Source organism: Sciurus vulgaris, assembly GCF_902686455.1.
Source record: "Sciurus vulgaris genome assembly, chromosome: 10".
Lineage (NCBI taxonomy): Eukaryota > Metazoa > Chordata > Mammalia > Rodentia > Sciuridae > Sciurus > Sciurus vulgaris.
Window position 1 is genome coordinate 73,087,804 of NC_136470.1, and position 17,785 is coordinate 73,105,588.

A 17,785-nucleotide genomic window follows, 5' to 3' on the forward strand; every position below is an offset into this window, starting at 1 on the left:
TGATGAGTCTGTAATAAAGGGTCAGCAAATTATGACCCATGGCTGCCCACCATGTTTGTAAATAAATTTTATTGAACATAGCCCTTTCTATACATTGTCACTTTTTTTTTTTTTTTTTTTTTTTTTGTGACTGCTTTTGAGCAATAACAGCAAATTGAGTCGTTGTGACAGACAGTCCCAACTGCAGGGCCATAGCTGCAGTCCCATGGGTCCCAACCAGAACAAAAGCTGTGGGTAAAAACCTGGTCAAGCCATTTGGGCAGAGACTCTGGGGACTGCTCGTGCCCTGCAGGAAGCCAGAGGTATCACTGTCTGCCTGAAGACTGGAGAGAGAGGAGGCTGTCTGGTGGGAGGTGGGTGTCTATAGCACAGGCTATAGTGCCAGGCTTCTGTTTACGCTGCACCCCCCACCCCCATTTTTTTGTTTTTGTTTTTGTTTTTGTTTTTTTGTAGTGCTGGGGATCAAATCCAGGGCCTCACATATGTTCCCTATCACTGAGCTACATCCCCAGCCCTTCAGTTGACTCTCAAAAGCCCTTTGGATTCCTCCTTCCAAGTTCTTCCCTGAGTTCTCCCGCTCTGTGCCAGTGATGGTGGTGAGATAGATCCCCGGCTGAATGAACCATGGGGTTCACTGGTGACACAGCCTGACATGGGCCTTTGTCCTGACAACAGCCCCAACCTCTTCCCCAGCCCTCTTCCAGGCCCCAGGGTGTTCTGCCCACGTGAGGAGGCCTTGGCATTTGCCTGCAGACCTGCTTGCTCACTAGGTCTTTAACCCTGGCCTATTCTCTTTATTAACGTTCACTAGTTGGCTTCACCCTGTTTTCTTTTCTCCTCGGAGGGATCTTATGAACTTCCCAGCTATGAATTGCTTCAGGGGTCACCCTGCCTCCACATTCCCTGGAGGAGCGGGGCCTCCTTTGGTTTACCTCAGAACCTTCAGGACTCAGTGTGTTGGTGAAATGAATTGGGGTGTGTGTCTGAAGGCAGTGGATGTCATAAGGCAGGATTATGGCACAAGCATGCAAGTTTTGGTGTAGTGACATTAATCATTTTGAAATAGTGGTTCAATAGCAGTTTGCATCTGATGTTTGTGCCGTCTGGCCCCACCCACTCTCCAGGCTGCCTGGCAGTGTGCCTGTCCTATTCATCATGGCAGAGATGTGAGCATAGTGATTATCTTTATATAATAGAAAGTTGGGGCGGGGGAAGTTAGGAATGAACCTATAAGTGTCACAGAACATATTAGTGGTGGGGGAGGGAGAGAAAACTGAGTTGCTAAGTTAACTTTTGGTGGAAGATCAGATTGCATGGTCTCCAAGGTTCCAGGGATCCTGGGACTCCTTTTGTTATATGTGTTTTTAATGAAATAAACCTGTGCTTTTATTACACTAGTCCAATCCAGCCTTCACAGCCTGGCCTCATAATTTAGCTTACTCCTGGATACAAAGCAATTCCCAGCCCGGGACGTCTGTTAGGACTCAGAGCCTCTGATCACATGTGGAGTGAATGAACCCAGAGGCAACGGGAGTCTTTCATTGTGACAAGGAATCTCGGTCCCCAGGACCTGCTTATTCAGTAAATGTTTGTTCACTGAATTAATGAGAAAATAAAAGGGCTGTGTGCTCTGACTTTTGGGCTTTGAGAGTGATAATTAGTCTTGCCTCTTCCCCTGTCTCCCAGTTGAATCCACTGAAAGATAAACTCAGATAGGAATCATACTACCAACTCTATTTTTGGTAAAGTTAAATTGGAAACTGGCTTGGCCTGCAGCTTCCTATATTATTTCTTCATCTCCTCTTCTCTCCAATAACTTCACCCAAATTGCTGGCCTCTGCCCTTGGGGACAGCTGGCTGGCGTAGCACCTGTTTGGGGAGCGGGAAGGGTAATGTTGCTACCGGCTGCAGATGGGTAGAGCTGGAAGAGAAGCCACACTGGAGACAGGTGAGCAGTTAACTCCTGATGGATGACTGGCCCAGTGGGTGTCACACTCAAGTCACTGAGTGAAGAGGCCCAGAATGAGAGGAAGACAGCTTATGCACCCCTTATTTCCCTCCTGAGAGTGGAGTGGCCTCCTTTTTCTCCTGTCCAAGTGTTTTTCCACCATGGAGTAGAAGCCTGACATGTCTCCTGTCAGGGGCCTCAGCATCTCATGCAAGGGCCAGGCTCTGCTCACTTCCTGTGGGGCCAGTGCTGTGTCCACAGGGACACCGAGGCTCAGACAGCCCAAGTCACTGGCCAGCCAGTGTCAAGGGCAGATGCAGACGGGTCCCATTCTTTGGAGCCCAGCTTCCCTTGTGTTTTGTGGCCTCCCGATTTCCCTACGGTGTCCACCGTGCATTCCCACAGAGCATTGTCCCAGCTTCCATTCTCTGTGGTTCCCCACAGTAGGAGCAATGTCCCCTGACAAGCATTGTGTTCCCTCCTTCATTCTGCTAGTGGTGTTGGTGCTGTGGTAGCAAGTCCCCAAGAGAGGGTCTCTTATCCCCCGAGGACAGGTGCTGACCTTACAATAACTTCAGGCTTTCTTCTCTTGGGGCCAAAACTCAAACTGATGGCAGGAACTGAAACCCAGGGTTCATATGCCATGGTGTGTGTGTGTGTGTGTGTGTGTGTGTGTGTGTGTGTGTGTACACCTGTCTGTCAGGCAGGAATGCTGGGGAGGGGCTGTGGGGCATTTTGGATGTTTCATGTTAGACTCTCCTGTATCTGCATCTTGCCCCGTGGACTTGGTGTTGAGGAGGTTCAGGTGGTCCAGGAGGAATGCGCCTCCTCCTGATTGTCTGGCAGGAGGCCCTTCTGATCTGGATTGCTTTGCTCTCAGCCTGCCAAAGTGCTAACTGGACATAGATTGGAGCTTGTCAGGCTGCTCCCAAGTGGGCCCTTGCCCCACCCTGCCAAGTTGGGATGAGAACCAACCTGACGTGTGGTTCCAGGCAGCTCTGGTTTCTGTGGCCTACAGATGCATCTCAAAGCCTGTTTTGCGGCAGAGCAACCGTCAGAAAGGGTGACAGCCTGGCATGTCAGAATTCCTGGTGGCTGAGGAAACTGCTTTTCGTGTCCATTATGGTCAGTGTAGAAATAGCGTGCTCTGGTTGGGTTTAAATTAAGATCTTTCTGGGTTGGAGTGAATCTTGGGGATCTGGCCATTCTGACTGGAGTCCCCCAAGGCTGGGGACATTACTACCTCAGGAGAGGAATGTAACCATGTATACCACAGAAACCCCAGAGAGGGTTGAGCCAAAGCATCACAGGATCCACTGGTGTCAGAACCGGAAGGGGCTTGAGGTCATCTGGCCAATGTCTTTTGCCAGAAGAAGAAACAGTCCAGAGTAGAGGAGGTGACTTGGCTAAGGCCTTCAGCAAGTCGAACGAAGATTAGTGCCATGTCCCAAGACAGCCTGGAGCTCTTCCCACAGGCCAGAGCCAGCGCCGTTCACGCTTGGCCTGCCCCTAGTCATTGCATAATTATCCTTGTTAATGGAAGGGAAAAGAGGCATGAAAATCCCAAAAGTCATTTTATGGTCACAGATTTTTCCTTCTTACTGATGTTTGACTCCAGTTTGACTCCAGTTCGTTTATAGCGCCTGACTGGGTGGTGAGGGGCGGCTTTTTACCGTGCATGAAGAAGATTGCTCTCGGGACATGGGTACTGGTTCCCAGAATCCCTGTTGTGCTCACCAGCCACGCCGAGGTACCCAGGCTGTGCTCCCCTCCACTAGTGGCAGATTTGCTTATTCAGTCTGCCATTCATGGAGGGTGTTCTGGGCGCTGACTGTTTTGTGCCATTGAGACTGTAAGCTCTTTGTGGGGCTAGACCTCTGACTCCTATTCCTTTTGCATTCCCAGGGTCCAAGCCAGTCTTGTGCTTCATGCAGTGGGATAAATGTGGGTGGAGGACACCTGAGGGGAGAAAGGGCAGAGTACGGAGGCCTCACAATCACTATAACCAGGTTTGCTTTTTCTCCTGCCTGTGATCAGGGTGCAGCATGTGCAAGAGGATCATGCCGCATTTCCAGAGGGCTGCAACACAGCTGCGAGGCCACTTCGTAAGTGAGGCATCATGGGCCAGCAGGGCTGGGTGGCTCTCAGGCTTCACAGAGATCCATGCTAGTGTGGGTTGGGGAGGGCAGGTGTTGAAATGATGGGAGGGGACTGACCCACTGCCCAGGTGGCTTCTAAAACAAAGCTTTGCATGTGGCTCTGTGAAGGTTGAGAAATAGCTCAACAGAATTGCTGGGACCTGGGGTTTGGCACCTGTCAAAGACCAGTGATGAAATAGTAAAGAAACCAGCAAGCCACATATGCTACTGCTGAGAGGCCAGAGACCAAGGACAGGACAGCAGGGATCTGGAATTGTTGAGGTGGGTTCCAAAGTGGTCTGAGGAACCCAGTGACCAAGAATGAAGTCGGTGACATAAGAGTGGAATAGAAGCACAGAGCAGGCTCAGAGTGGCTGTGTCCTGCCCAGCTCCCCTCCACCATCCCTGCCTGGCTTGTGTTCAGTGTGATGGAGAGAACCACAGAAAGCAAAGCAGAAAGAGTCAAGCCTGGATGGGGAGCCAGAGAACCTAGCACGCAGGCTATCCCTGAAGAAGGGGGCGAGAGAAGTGGGAGAAGATAGGTGTGTACTAGAGATGCCCAACGTTAGGGGACAGGAGGAGGAAGAGGAAGAGGAGCCATTAAGGCCGTCAGAGAAGTCAGAGCAACTGGGATGGAACAGAGAAGGCCAGGTATTCAGGAGGCAGAAAGAAATGGAAGGGGCATTTAGGCCTCTCCCAGGAGAACTGAGGATTTGTCACTGGGTGCTCCATATGTCCTGTCTCTGCCAGGCTTTTTCTTCTGTGCTATATGTCCAATTTTTATTGATTTTTTTTTTTTTTAACTGTGACAATAGCACTATTTCACTGACAGCTTAGCCATTTTTAAGCATACAGTTCAGCAATGTTAAGTGTATTTATGTTGTTGTGAAGTGGGTATACAGAAGTTTTTCATCTTGCAAAACTGGACTCTGCGTCCACTAACCATGAATTCCCCTTTGCTCCCCACCCCCAGCCTTATAAACACCTTTCTAATTTTTTTTTCAATGACTATTTTAGATCCCTCATATGAATGGTCTTATAATACTTGTGATTTTGTGACTAGCTTATTTGACTTAGCATAATATCCCCAAGGTTCATCCAGGTTGTAGCAGGTGACATGATTTCCTTTTTTTAAGGCTAAATAATATTCCACCATTTACATGTACCACACTTTCTTGATTCATTCATCTTTATCCATTCATGTTCATGGACATTTGGGATGCTTCCAGCTCTGGGCTATTGTGACAAATAACTGCTATGAACTTCGATATGCAAATATCTGTTTGAGATCTTGCTTCAAATTCTTTTTGATATATGTTCATTCATTTTTGTACCTAACCTGAGTGGCGTGTTTTCTTTTGGTGGCAACAGAAAAACAACTGCTGGCTCTCCTTGGAGTATGAAAAGATACATGCACCTTTCATGGAAGGGTGTCAGAGGAGCCATCTCAGTGGGGCTGGCCCAAGCCCCATTAGGAGAGATCTGAGGTTTTGAAACTGCATCATGATCCTTACGGATCAGATGAAGTGGTGATTAGCTCCAAGTGAACTTGTGAAGTCTAGGTGACAGCATCTGGTGGGAGGCCACTAGCCAACTGCAAAGCTGGCTTGCAGAGAACCAGTGCTTTCTCTTTCGACCTCATTTTGGGGCAACTCCGGGGTCCTGCTTGCTTCTCACTAATGAATTTTTAGAAGCTTGCCTGGAGATGTTTGGCCTTGGGGCACACACGCATCACTCTGGGGAAGTTCCCCTGCGCATTTCTGGTGCCTCAGTAGATGCCATATTTTAAGATTATTTAGCCTGGAGAAAAGACTTAATTACCCACTGTGTTCTCCCTGCCTGTGCAGAAAACTGCTCAGCTTGACTTCCAAACTCTGTGGGGCTGTCAGATAAATAGCTCCAGCCCCGAATCAGAAGGTGAATTATCCCAGCCAGCCCATCAAAGCAGAAGAGGACTTGATGCCAGTCAGGTGCCACACGTGGACCATCCTCAGCCAGTGCCACCTCTGCTGCCGAGCTCAGTCTTCCTCTAGGCCCCCTCCCCCACCACCACAGAGCTTGTCTGCCGTGCTTGGCCAGGTGCATCCATCCTAGCTTTCGTTCCACATCACTTTGTTCACTGTTTGATGCTAATTATGATATGTCACCTTCCTGGGTGTAGGAGCCGGGTTTGAGTCACGTCTCCTCCTTCAGCACACGGCACAGGGCCATGTTCACAGGAGGTTCCCACGACACTGATGGATGAACAAGGGCGTGGTCTATCACTCTGGGTGTTTTTATTTTAAGCTTTTTATCTATGTAGAGTGATGTCCCACTTCCACCTTTTTGTTTTATTTTGTGGTGCTGAGACTTGAACCCGGAGCCTTGTGCATGCTAGGCCAGCACTGCCACCAAGCTACACCTCAGCCCTGTTCTCTCTTAAGGGAATCCAGAGCTTTAGTATTTAAGGACGGGGACACAGTGGGAAGGAAGTTTTTGGGACCAGGACCTTCCCCTGGGCTCAGGCTCACACCAAGCTCTTTCACAAGGTTGGTTCTGAAGAGCACCTGTGTTCAGAGGAGCTGCTGTCCTGCCCGGGCCTCAATCTAGAGATGTAAAAGGTGCTTCTTCAGGTCCCTGGATGATGTTGCAGGAGTCAGGATGCTTGTTCATCCACTCAGCAGCCCAGCAGTGGCCAGGGGTTGGTTGCCTCTGTCCAAGGCTTCTATGTTGTGTGAACTGTTTCCTTGCTTGTGTTTCATTGTTTGGGATTTATTTTATTCCATTTTTCCTTTAGTTTCTTAGGAAAGCACCTTTTGTAAAATCTGAACCTTTCTCAGATACACAGAAGGGGAAGGACCCTGGCCACCAGGGGTACCACCTGCTTTACTTGGCCTCTGGGGACAGGGCTCATGGTACAGCAGCAGGTCCCTAGGTGCCAGGGACAGGGCTGAAGTGGCCGGGCGACCAGAGGTGTTGATTGATTTCTGTCTTCACACACGCAGCCCAGCCTGGCTAACAGATGGGCTGCTATTCCCCAGGAATCAAATACTCACCCCTTCCCACCACTGAAATCTAGCCAGCTTCGAACCTCCTGTCTCCTCGTCATCTCCGTCATCTTTGAGCCCTTTTTGGCTGGCTGCGTCTGTGGCAAGGGTCAGAATTCTTCCTACTCCACAGATTTCTTGGGAGGTATCCAACCTGATGATGTCATAAGAAAGAAGCAAGGCCAGGTCAGGGATGAGCGGCCTTTGCCATTTTCCAGACTCAGATCTGCCTCTTTTTGGCTGTCACTGATGTCTGGTGAGTCATCTCATCTGTCCTCCCAACTGCTTGCTAATTGACATCCTCGTCCGCAGCTGAGCTGCTCCCTGTCTCGGAAGCCGTCAGAATGAGCCCCATTCCTGTCTCCAGCCTTGCCAGTTACCCACATCCACGCTGAGCCTCTGAGCTTTGCCTGGTCTCTTGTTAACCTTGGCCACCATGAACCAGCCTGGGTGCACACACCAGGAAATGGAACAGTCCTGGTGACAGATTTGTGTAGATCAGTCTCTGGTGCTGCCTTCCCCAACCAGCTGGGAGAACATGGGCAAGCTCCTCAGCCTTGGAGCCTCCATGGCTCCATCTGTGAAGTGGGACTGATAAATGCCAACTCTGTCCTTCTCACTAGGTTGTTGTGAGGCACAGTGGGTAGGAATAGCTCTGTGACCTATGGAGCACACGGTAGATACAGAGGACAGACCCTCCCCCAGCCGACCTGAACCCATTCCTCCCACTCACTGGGGGGGGGGGTGCTCCAAGACTCTCTCTTTTTGGCACATGAAATGTGGGCCATTGGCACCATGGGTCTGTCCCTCAGTAGTTATCTATGTCCACGGCCTCAGCAAAATGTAGCTCTGGTGAGCCCCAGTCCTTCCCCTAAGCTCCAGCTACCACATGCCACAGTTTGCTTGACATCTCAGTCTGGATTTTTCCCCAAATGCAGGACATCTAAATATACCTCAGCATCTTTCCCTCAGACCACTACTGCCGGCTTTCCTTCATGACCCCATCTGAGTCACCCAGGCTCCTCCACAAGCATGTCCTGTGTTGGGGCCTCATCAGATATCCCTTCTTATATCCCTCTTCTTGCCCTGCCCATCATCCTGGCTCAGACTCTGCTCAGGCACACTGGTTGTGGAAGGCTGCTGACTTGTCTCCCTACCCACATCTTTCCTCTACACAGCTTGTCCTTTGTGGTCAGACCTATGTATTCTTGGGTTCTGCATCCATAGATTCAATCAACTGTGAATTGAATTAGTTGGAAAGAAATTGCCTCTGTACTGAACTTATACACACTTTTTTTCTTGTCATTATTCCCTAAACAATACAGCAACACAACTATTTATATAGCATTTACATTGTAATGTGTATTAACATAGATATGATTTAAAGCATATGGGAGAATCTGCATAGGTTATATGCAAATGCTGCTCCAATTTTTATGAGACTTGAGCATCTGAGGACTTGAGTATCTTGGGGGAAGGGGTGGTCCTGGAACCAGTCCCCCACCCATATACAGAAGGATGATTGCTTAAATAAAAGTGGCAGGGTCATGATTGCTATGCTACTTAGACCTCAGTAGCTCTCCATCACCTCCTGACAGAGTCCCAGTTTCTTTTTTAGATATATATTTTTAGTTGTAGATGGACACAATACCTTTATTTATTTATTCATTTATTTTTATGTGGTGCTGAGGATCGAACTCAGGGCCTCCTGCATGCCAGGAAGGTGCTCTACCACTGAGCCACAACCCCAGCCCCTAGAGTCCCAGTTTCATAGGTGGTTAAAGCCTTTTCTAGAGTCAAACCCCCAACACACACCAGCTAGTTTGCTCAGCCTTCTGTCCTTCTCCCTTTTTGTGTGTCGCACAGTTCAGTTAGGTGGAAATGTTGTCTGTTTCTTGGGCCACATTGTCTTGCCTTCGTTTTCCCTCCTGGAATGTCTGTGGAAGTCTGACCCTCCCTTGAGCAGTAGCGCACGTGCTCCCTGCACCGTGCAGCTTCCATGATTCATCCTGGCTGAGGGCTGGAAGTGAAAAAGAACATGTCAGGCGTACCAGCTATACAACCCCACACACTCCTAGGGGCTGTGACCTTTTATTTGCCTTAAACCAAGACTAGCTAATTTTGCCTCATTTGGCTCCAAAAACTCCAAAAAGTGTGCATAGTTGTTCAAAAAATGTTTATCTCATTAACTAACCAGTGCCTCAAGTTTCACAGAAGTCCTACAGAAACTCAAGAGAATTTAAGAGTCACCCCAAGCAATAGTGATTTGGAAAGGCTATGCAGGGAGGTGAGATTTGATTTGCCTTAGGAGATGAATGATTTTTGGATGGCACTCAAGTGCTGAGGAACAGGCATCCTTAGGAAGGGGACCAGACAGCACAGAATGGGAGCCAGGCAAGAACAGTGTGTGCTCTGGAACTATGGGAAGGATTATAGGGACTCTTAGTAATAGTAATAAAAATCACTAATTCATCTGGAGTGTTATAGTTGCTTTGCCTATGGGCCAGGATGTAACTCAGCAGTGAAATACTTGCCTGGCATGTGCGAGGCCCTGGGTTCAATCCTTAGTTCCACACAAGAAACAAACAAACAAAAAAACAAAAACAAAAGATGCTTTTTTTGTTTATTTGTAAAATCTCATTTAATCTTCTCCACCAGCACATGAGGTGGCTGCAGATGAGTAAGCTGAGGGCAAAGAGGCACTGGGACTTGTCCAAGGAGGAAATGAGTCTGCCAAGTGGAGAGTCAGGACTCCAGCTCAGGAGGCCTGAGCCCCGAGCCCCTGCTCCCAGTTGCTGTGGGGTGCTGCTGCTGAGCTCCACAGGGCCTGAGGAGGCAGAGATCTGACTTCCTGTGTAGAAATCTCTGGCTTTCTTCCTCCCGGGTGAATAAAAAAATTGAGACCCTAGCAGGTGTACAAGTAAGAGTTTTGTAAGAAAGAAGGATTCAAAAATGAGATAGGGACCATATGGGCTGAGTATGGAGATGGAGTTCAGCCTGTATTCCATGGAATTGGAAGGTTTTTGTGCAGGGAACTGGTGTAATGAAAGAGGAGACTGTGTACGATTAATCTTGCAGTGAATGTGCACTGACGCTAGGGAGATCAATTAGACAGAAAAAAAGAACTTTAAAATAGACAAATATTACTGCAACAGGCTGAATCAATCTGGGAAATGAGCAGGATGGCTTTTAGAGGGTTCCAGGGCTTCCAGTAAGTTCTGTTTCAGGTTTATTTTCCCTGTATTCTTTGCAGCATCCCAAAATGGGCTGGGAAAAAACCCAGTGATTTAGCAAGCATTTATTATGTGCCTGCTGTACACCAGGCATTGTGCTAGGTACTTAAAACAGTTGGAAAGACATATCCATATGCCTCTGGGGATGAAGAGGCCAGAGGCACATGTGGTCCCCACCACCAGGAAAATTTGTAGGAAGTAAGGACCTTGATAGTCACTGAACACTAGTTCTGTGCTAAAGCTGTTGACATAGGTCATCTCATTCCATTCTCTTATAAGTCCTGTGACTGTATCATTACCCACATATTCCAGACAGGGAACTCAGTGAGGGTGACCTGCCCAGGCCACATGAACTGCCTTCTGGTTCATTGTCTACTGAAACCACTGTTTTCCCTTTGCTCTTCCTGAGTGTCCTTTTGTATTGGAAATAGTAAGACTGAGTTTCCTGGGCTGCTTCTCTTGTGCTGTAACTGCTATTGGCCCTTTGGAACTTCCTTTCCCCTTGCCTCTCTGCCACTTGGCTCTGTGGACAATTCTTCTGTGTCTGCCTATGCCAGCGACATTCTCTTCTAACAACAGACTTCCAAGTCCTAGTGGCTCACCCAGCCCTAGAGAAGAAGGTATCTCTTGCAGGAAAGGAAGAATCTCAGGGGTATTCTGGGTTGTTCTTAGTATCTAGCAACATGTCAGTAGCATAGCTACTAAAATACTCTTTCCAATTCTGGGGTATTGACCAAGTGGACCCTGGGAACCAGAACCTGTTGGCTTCTGTGGTTATGGTCCAACCAAGCTGAAGGTGATCACAAACAGGAGGGAGTTAAGGAGGCATGCGAGGTCTGAAGGAAGGAGAGGTAGGCAGGCCTCTGGATACCTCATTTCTCATGTTGCACCTGAGAACCACTCAGTCTCCTTGGCTATCATCTGAGCCATAAGTTCTGAAAATGTCATGTGTCGAGTGTAGGTGGAAAGAGTGGGGACAGGCCATGAGGTATCCAGGAAGTGTCTGAGGACCTTGTACTCATCTCAGTGGTATCTGAAAGCCACTTGCTTCCATTACTTAGGAGAAGGGCACAATCTGCATTAACACGGGCAGACAGAAAGACATAAGATGCACTTAAGTGGCCATGGCCCTGCTCCAGGTCCTGCTTGAACTTGGTAGCAAGGCCAGGTTTCTTCCTCAGCTCTCAGGACTTTGCATTTTCCTCAAGGATGATCACCCTACAGGGCAGGCATAAGGGTATGGCTGTATAGAGTGCAGCATTTGGACCCAGAAGTCGGACTCTTCCAGAGCTCTCTATTGTTAGTCCCAGCCTGGCTAGCCAGCCTCATTCTCCAGGGGCCCTGGTGTACTTCAGTCTGAAAGACTTTGACAGACAGACACACACACACACACACACAGAGTGTTTAGGCACAGGGACAGGACGAGGGTGCAGAGGGTGGGCTAGTTCCTTCTGCCTTCCCTCCAGGTGCTGGCCGGGATGAACGTCTACCCCTCTGAGTTTGAAAACATCAAGGAGGAGTACAACGTGCGTGGCTACCCCACCATCTGCTATTTCGAGTGAGTCCCCTGCTTCTCTTCTGGAGCTCAGCCCTCCCTGATGGCATTCGCATCCCTGGCTGAGCCATGCTGTCTCTCCATGTTTCACAGGAAAGGCCGATTTCTGTTCCAGTATGATAACTACGGGTCCACAGCTGAGGACATCGTGGAGTGGCTGAAAAAGTAAGTCAGGTGCTCGCCTCATGGGCTGTGCAGCCAGAGGGAGGGGCAGCCGCTGGGCCCAGGGGAGGCTCCTCAGTCTCAGGGCTCAGGAAAGAGAGTGAGGAAGGGAAGGAGATTTATCGCACTGCCTGTGTGGCTGGCGCAGGGTGGGGGTCTGAGGAATTTGGATCACCGGGTCAGGAGGATTTGGTATGCCTTGGGCCTGTGATGATCAGACACTGGCCAGAATCTGTCTCCCCTCTCCCTCTTCTGCATGCCCAGGAGTTGGGGGTGGGGCCACCTAAACCTGTCAACTCTTGGATTAGTCAAGGGCTTTCTAAAATCTAAAATCTTTCCACATTTCATTTTCTTTCTTTTCTTTCTTTTTTTTTGTTGTTTGTTTTGTTTTTGTTTTTGTTTTTGTTTTTTTTGTACCTGAGATTGAACAACTAAGCCACATCCCCAGCCCTTTTTATTTTATAGTGACAGGGTCTGGCTAAGTTGCTTAGGGTCTTGCTGAGTTGATCAGGGCTTCACTAAGTTGCTGAGGCTGGCTTTGAACTTGTGATCCTCCTGCCTCAGCCTCCTGAGCTGCTGGGATTACAGGTGTGAGCCACCATGCCTGGCTTCACATTTCAAATTGAATCTTGCCTCCCCCCCCCGCCCCAAACACACACTATTTGATGAATAATGGTATTTCTCTCCTTGGATATCAGGCTTGAGAAAAGTTCCACTGAAGGTCTTTCTGAAAATAGAATTGAACATTTATTTCAAACACAATAGTGTCTTAGGTGCTGTGAAGCTACTAAGAAGTATTCTCAATGCCTTAGGCTTCACCTTTCACCCACCTGCCCCCTGCTCCTGCAGACCCTGCTTTACTGCCGTGCGCCCTCCCTGGTTTAGAATGTGATTGGAACCATAGAACACCAGATCCCACCACTCGTTGGCACCACCCCTCACCTGGAGTCCCACTATATTGGTCCTGGTGATCAGGTCCTGATCACCCCTTTGATTGTTCCCACCTATCATAACCTTATCAGTGCCTTCAGAATGGCTCAGGGTCCCCTCCTGCAGTCACCAGGCCACCACCAATGAGTGTTCACCCTGCTGGCTCTGCAGGGTATTTGTGCATAGGGATAACAGCTAATGTTTTGGGAGCTCCAGTTTGTGACTGACACCATTCTAAGCACTTTACAGGGATTCTTGTTTAAACTTCACAGTCAGGTGGTGGGGCAGGTCTTGGAGTCCTCGGTTTGCATTGAGGTCACTTGAGGCATAGTGTTGGAGCAACTTGCCTGAGGTCCTAGAGCTGATCCCACCCTCTATGGTGGCGGCTCTCTACCATCCAGGTCAGCCTCCTCCAAGTTTTACTCTGAGTCCCCACCTTCCCCAGTTGCCAGCACATGGGTAGTTAATTGATACCCTTACTTTGGGGACCCACTGTGCAAATCCGAGTTAAATAATTAGTTATCCAAAGATAGGGAATTCAAAATAAGTATTTTCACACTGGTATAAAGGTTGGATTTTGTATTAAAATTTTTTAAAAAGCCCCATAGAAACAGCTATTGGATACCTAAAGGTTGAAAACCTCGGTCTGCTGCTCTCCCCACTCCCAAGGGCATGGAGGATGACGCATCCATGCAGTCCTGTGTTTGCATAGCATTTTTTATTTCTCGGAAACATTTTCACATCTCTGTCCCCATCGGCTACCTTATTTTCAGCCCCTGCCTGGGAAGGCTGCTCCCCATTATCATGTATTCATTGTCTTAGCCTGGCCTTCACTTTCCTATTTTCCTTTTTCATTTGATAATAAGCATGTCCTCTCCTCCAGCCAGACATATCTCACTCTGCTTTGGGAAAAGGTTTCAACAAATAGCAATCTCATTTGTCACCAGAGCATAAAATCTGTCTGCTTCCCTCCCCCTTCTCTAACCTTTCCTGGTTTCAAAACACCCTCATATCTTTTTGGAAGGATAAGGTTTGGTTTTCTGTTTCTTTTTTTGAAGTGTTCAGAATCGCTTGCTAGCCCCAGACAAGGGGAGTGTATCATGGAGCTTCTGAGACAGGTTATTACCTCCAGCCTGGAGCTTGCCACCTTGTCCTCCCGCCCTCTCCTCCCTGCACACCCACCTGGCTCCCCCATAGACCTTGCTCTGACCTGCCTGAACCCCAGGGCCACCTGCCTGGGCTGGCACCTCTCCACCTCCCAGCTCCTCCTCTCCTCCCTCTCCTTGTAGTGGGAAGGCGCCCTCTTCCCAGCCTCAGGTTCATGCGTGGTCTCAGAGGGAGGAGGGACGTGGGTGCTTTCAGGAAGGAAGGGCACCTGGGCTCCCGTAGCCCCTCCTGGCCGCCCACAAGCACTCTGTTGGGCACAGGTAGGTCGACTGCGCTGGAGATGGATGGCAGCCTGCCCTGCAGTGGGGCGGAAGCAGGAAGGCCACCAGCTGAAGGACATCCTGTGAGCTGCCTGCCCTCACGCTCCAGCAGGAGTGGTGATGTCACTGTGCAACTCACAGACTTGATTTTAAAGTCTTTTCTAGTTTTAAGGATATTTCAAGTTTATTATAGAAAAATCTCTAAAGTATAATGAAACCCTCCCCTACCCCATTATCCAAAGGTAACATGATGTTTTGGTAAATTTCCTTCTGGGTTTTTCCTCCATGTATACCCAACTCTGCGTGGTTTTTCCCTGGCCCGTACATTTTAAATCTTTATCAGCTTCCCCTCACAATCCTGGCAGGCCGTAGTGCTCTCCCCTTTCCTGCCACCCTGGGCCTCTTGGTTGGCTTTTAGTCACTCAGGGCTTATGAGGCCACGTGTAGGACAAAGGTGAATCCGGGGTGGGAGGGGTTGGGGGGAAAGAAAAAAAAATTAACAGAACGGATCAAAAACTATGACCCTAGGTAAATGTATGATTACACAAATGGTATGCCTCTACTTCATGTACAAACAGAGAAACAAGACGTATCCCATTTGTTTACAATACAAATAAATTTAAAAATTAAAAAAAATTAAAAAAAAAAAGAAAATTGACATAGCAAAAAAAAAAAAAAAAAAAAAAAAGGGTGAATCCAGCCTGGCTAACTTTCCCAGTGATTTTAAAAGCCCAGGAGAGAAGAGCCTACATTCTGCCCTCTACCAGGTGACTGTGGTGGATGGCATGGAGAGATGCAGGTCAGGGAGTGAGTCCTGGTGTCCCTGCGCCTGAGGGCCCTGGAGCAGGTACACTGACAGCAGTAATGGCCTGTGTCTCATCGTTGCAGCAGAGCTCACACTAGTGGGTTGGGCTAGGCAGGCAGGTAGGGGACTCGGAAGCAGCCATGTGCTTTGGCCGAAACACCTTTCTTCTTTGTATTAACCACATTTTTGCTATTGCTTAAGCCAACCAGAGCTTAACTGAATTAATGAACGTGGAGTATCCTTGCCTTGTAGTACTCCTAGTACCTCCCTGAAGTGAGGAACTGATGTGTGGCCTTCAGTGCTGGACAGCTGGAGACAGGCACCCTCCCCAAACCACAGAGTATGCGACAGCAGTCCCTAGGCAGGGAAGGGCCAGCAGGGTCCTCCATATGTTTGCATTTCCTCAGTGCCCTTTGCCTTGTGTTGAGGTCATGTCCATGTTTGGCTGATTCTTACAGATTGCATGATATCTAGGGACACTTGGGTAGCATTTTACAGATTCACAAAGCAGCTCGCCTGCATTAGCTGCCTAACCTGAGAGGTAGATGAAGAAAGGAACACACACACACACACACACACACACACACACACACACACACACACACAGAGTCCCACAGATGTTTTAAGTCGAATTTGCTTGCCTGAGCTCCTCAGCTGGTGAGCAGAGGAAGTTGGACCCAGCCAGGTCTTGCCACTCCCACTTCTGCTCTCTGTCCCTCTCTCCTGCTGAATGAACAGTCTTAACTTCTACTGAGCTGGCATTTCTTTCTCTGGTGCAACCTCTTGTCAGTGTTGATTCTCTAATTTGGGGCCATAGAAAATAAATTTCTCTTGAAGGCAGTCTGAAATGATTGAAGAAAGCCCCTGTGTTCTCTCATGTCATCTCCAATTTAAACACCCCCCATTCCTTTAACCACTTTTCTCTGATTTAGTCATTCGACAAGCATTTACTGGGCATGTGCTGTATGTTGGGTTTAAGAGGTGAAGAGCCTTGAGTGAGCTGGTCTTTAGGGAGCTTGCCATCTGCGGAGGCTGCAGGGGAAGACATAAGTCAGTGCTTTGGGCTCAGACCTCCACTCACTCTTTCCAGCACATTTTCTTAAGTCCGCCCACTCTGCAGGCTCCATGGAAAGTAAACTTCTGTTGGTCTGCTGGATGGGAATGAGGTACTCCCCAGGACCTACGGGTCTGACTGCTCCAAGTTTCAATGACACCTGTTTTCAGAGGGGTCTGCAGCTCTGCTTTGAGGCATGGTGCTTGGAGACCTGGGTCTTTGCACACCACTGTGGTCCCTGGGCCCTGTGCTTGTTCTCCCCACTGCCTCCCATTTTGCCAAGTTAGTTTCCTAGCTACTAGTGTTATGCTGGCCTCTTTTACTCTTTTCTGCTTTGTCTTTTCTGTTCTGTGTGCTCCAGAAGATTCATACTTTAAAAACAAAAACAAAAAAACTCCTATACTTTCCTGATTTGGGGGTACATTCTCCTCCATATTTAACTACATGTATCTTAGGGTCTTTCATATGCTTATGACCCTGCCAAGCCACAGCTTCTCCATCTCGTGTTTATTGTTTTGCTGAATTTTTAAAATTTTTATTTTGATTTTTGAATAGATTACATTCACATAATAAAAAAGAGTTTTTTAGAGATACTTAAAAGTATATATCCAAAAGCTTCTCTTCCACCCATTTTCTCCCTTCTGTTATCCCTCCCACCCCCTAGATGTAACAACTTCAACTCATTTCTTGTATGCTCTGAAAGACCTTATGCAGATACAAGCAAATGTGAATAAGTATATTTTGTCTCCCCATTATGCAAGTTAAAAAATCATAGACCAGTCTGTCCATCTCCAGCAATCTGTCCATGTCAGTATGTAGAGTGAGTCCTTGTTCTTCCTTCAGTGCTCAGCCCTCTGTTGTGTGACTGGACCTTAGTTGATCTTACCTATCCCCTCTCTACATCTGAATAATGGCTTGTATCCAGTCTCTGCCATGACAAATAATCTATAGTAAATACCCTCAAATTCCTGTAGGTCTGCTTGTGTGCAGGTATATTGTGAAGGTGAATTCCCTAGTGGAATTGGTGGTGTGAGGGGTTAGTGGTTTGAGCCCAGGTGGAGGGAGCTGGAGTCCCTTCTGTGGTCTGGGACCATCATCTGGCTAGTGACTCATTCTGAAGCTTGATTTTCCCACCAGTTCCATCAGACTTTGGGTATGCATGGCCTGACATGGTTTGCCATCTCCCTGCCACTTTCTATCTCTTGGAACCAGGGAGGCTGGGGTTGCCGGTGAGATCCAGTCAGAAGCAGAATGCGAGCTTTGCTGGGGGGTGTGGGGTGTCGGCAGGCTCCATTGTGTGGGCCCTGTTGCTCTCTCCAGCCCTGACTGCTGGAACCTTAAAATGTTCCCTATTATCAGCCCTCACAGACAGGAAGCAATGGTTGTCTTTCACATCTGTCATCCTAAAGGATTCTTTCAAAACTGCACTTAAGGTGCTTTGGTGAAGGTGCTTGTGGCAGTTAAGCAGCAGGAATGTTACATTCCTGGCCCCTTACGTTCTGGTCCT

General features: G+C 48.4%; 1 protein-coding gene across 2 annotated transcripts in view; it reads left to right on the forward strand.

Moving 5' to 3' along the window:
• The window catches only part of PDIA5 (protein disulfide isomerase family A member 5), a 90,823-nt gene that overhangs the window by 43,469 nt on the left and 29,569 nt on the right, over positions 1-17,785 (forward strand). For both annotated transcript variants that reach the window (XM_079155311.1, XM_079155310.1), the window contains 3 exons: positions 3,986-4,053; positions 11,812-11,903; positions 11,994-12,065. In XM_079155311.1, the coding sequence (XP_079011437.1) occupies positions 3,986-4,053; positions 11,812-11,903; positions 11,994-12,065 (232 nt within the window). The remainder of the gene's footprint in view (positions 1-3,985; positions 4,054-11,811; positions 11,904-11,993; positions 12,066-17,785) is intronic.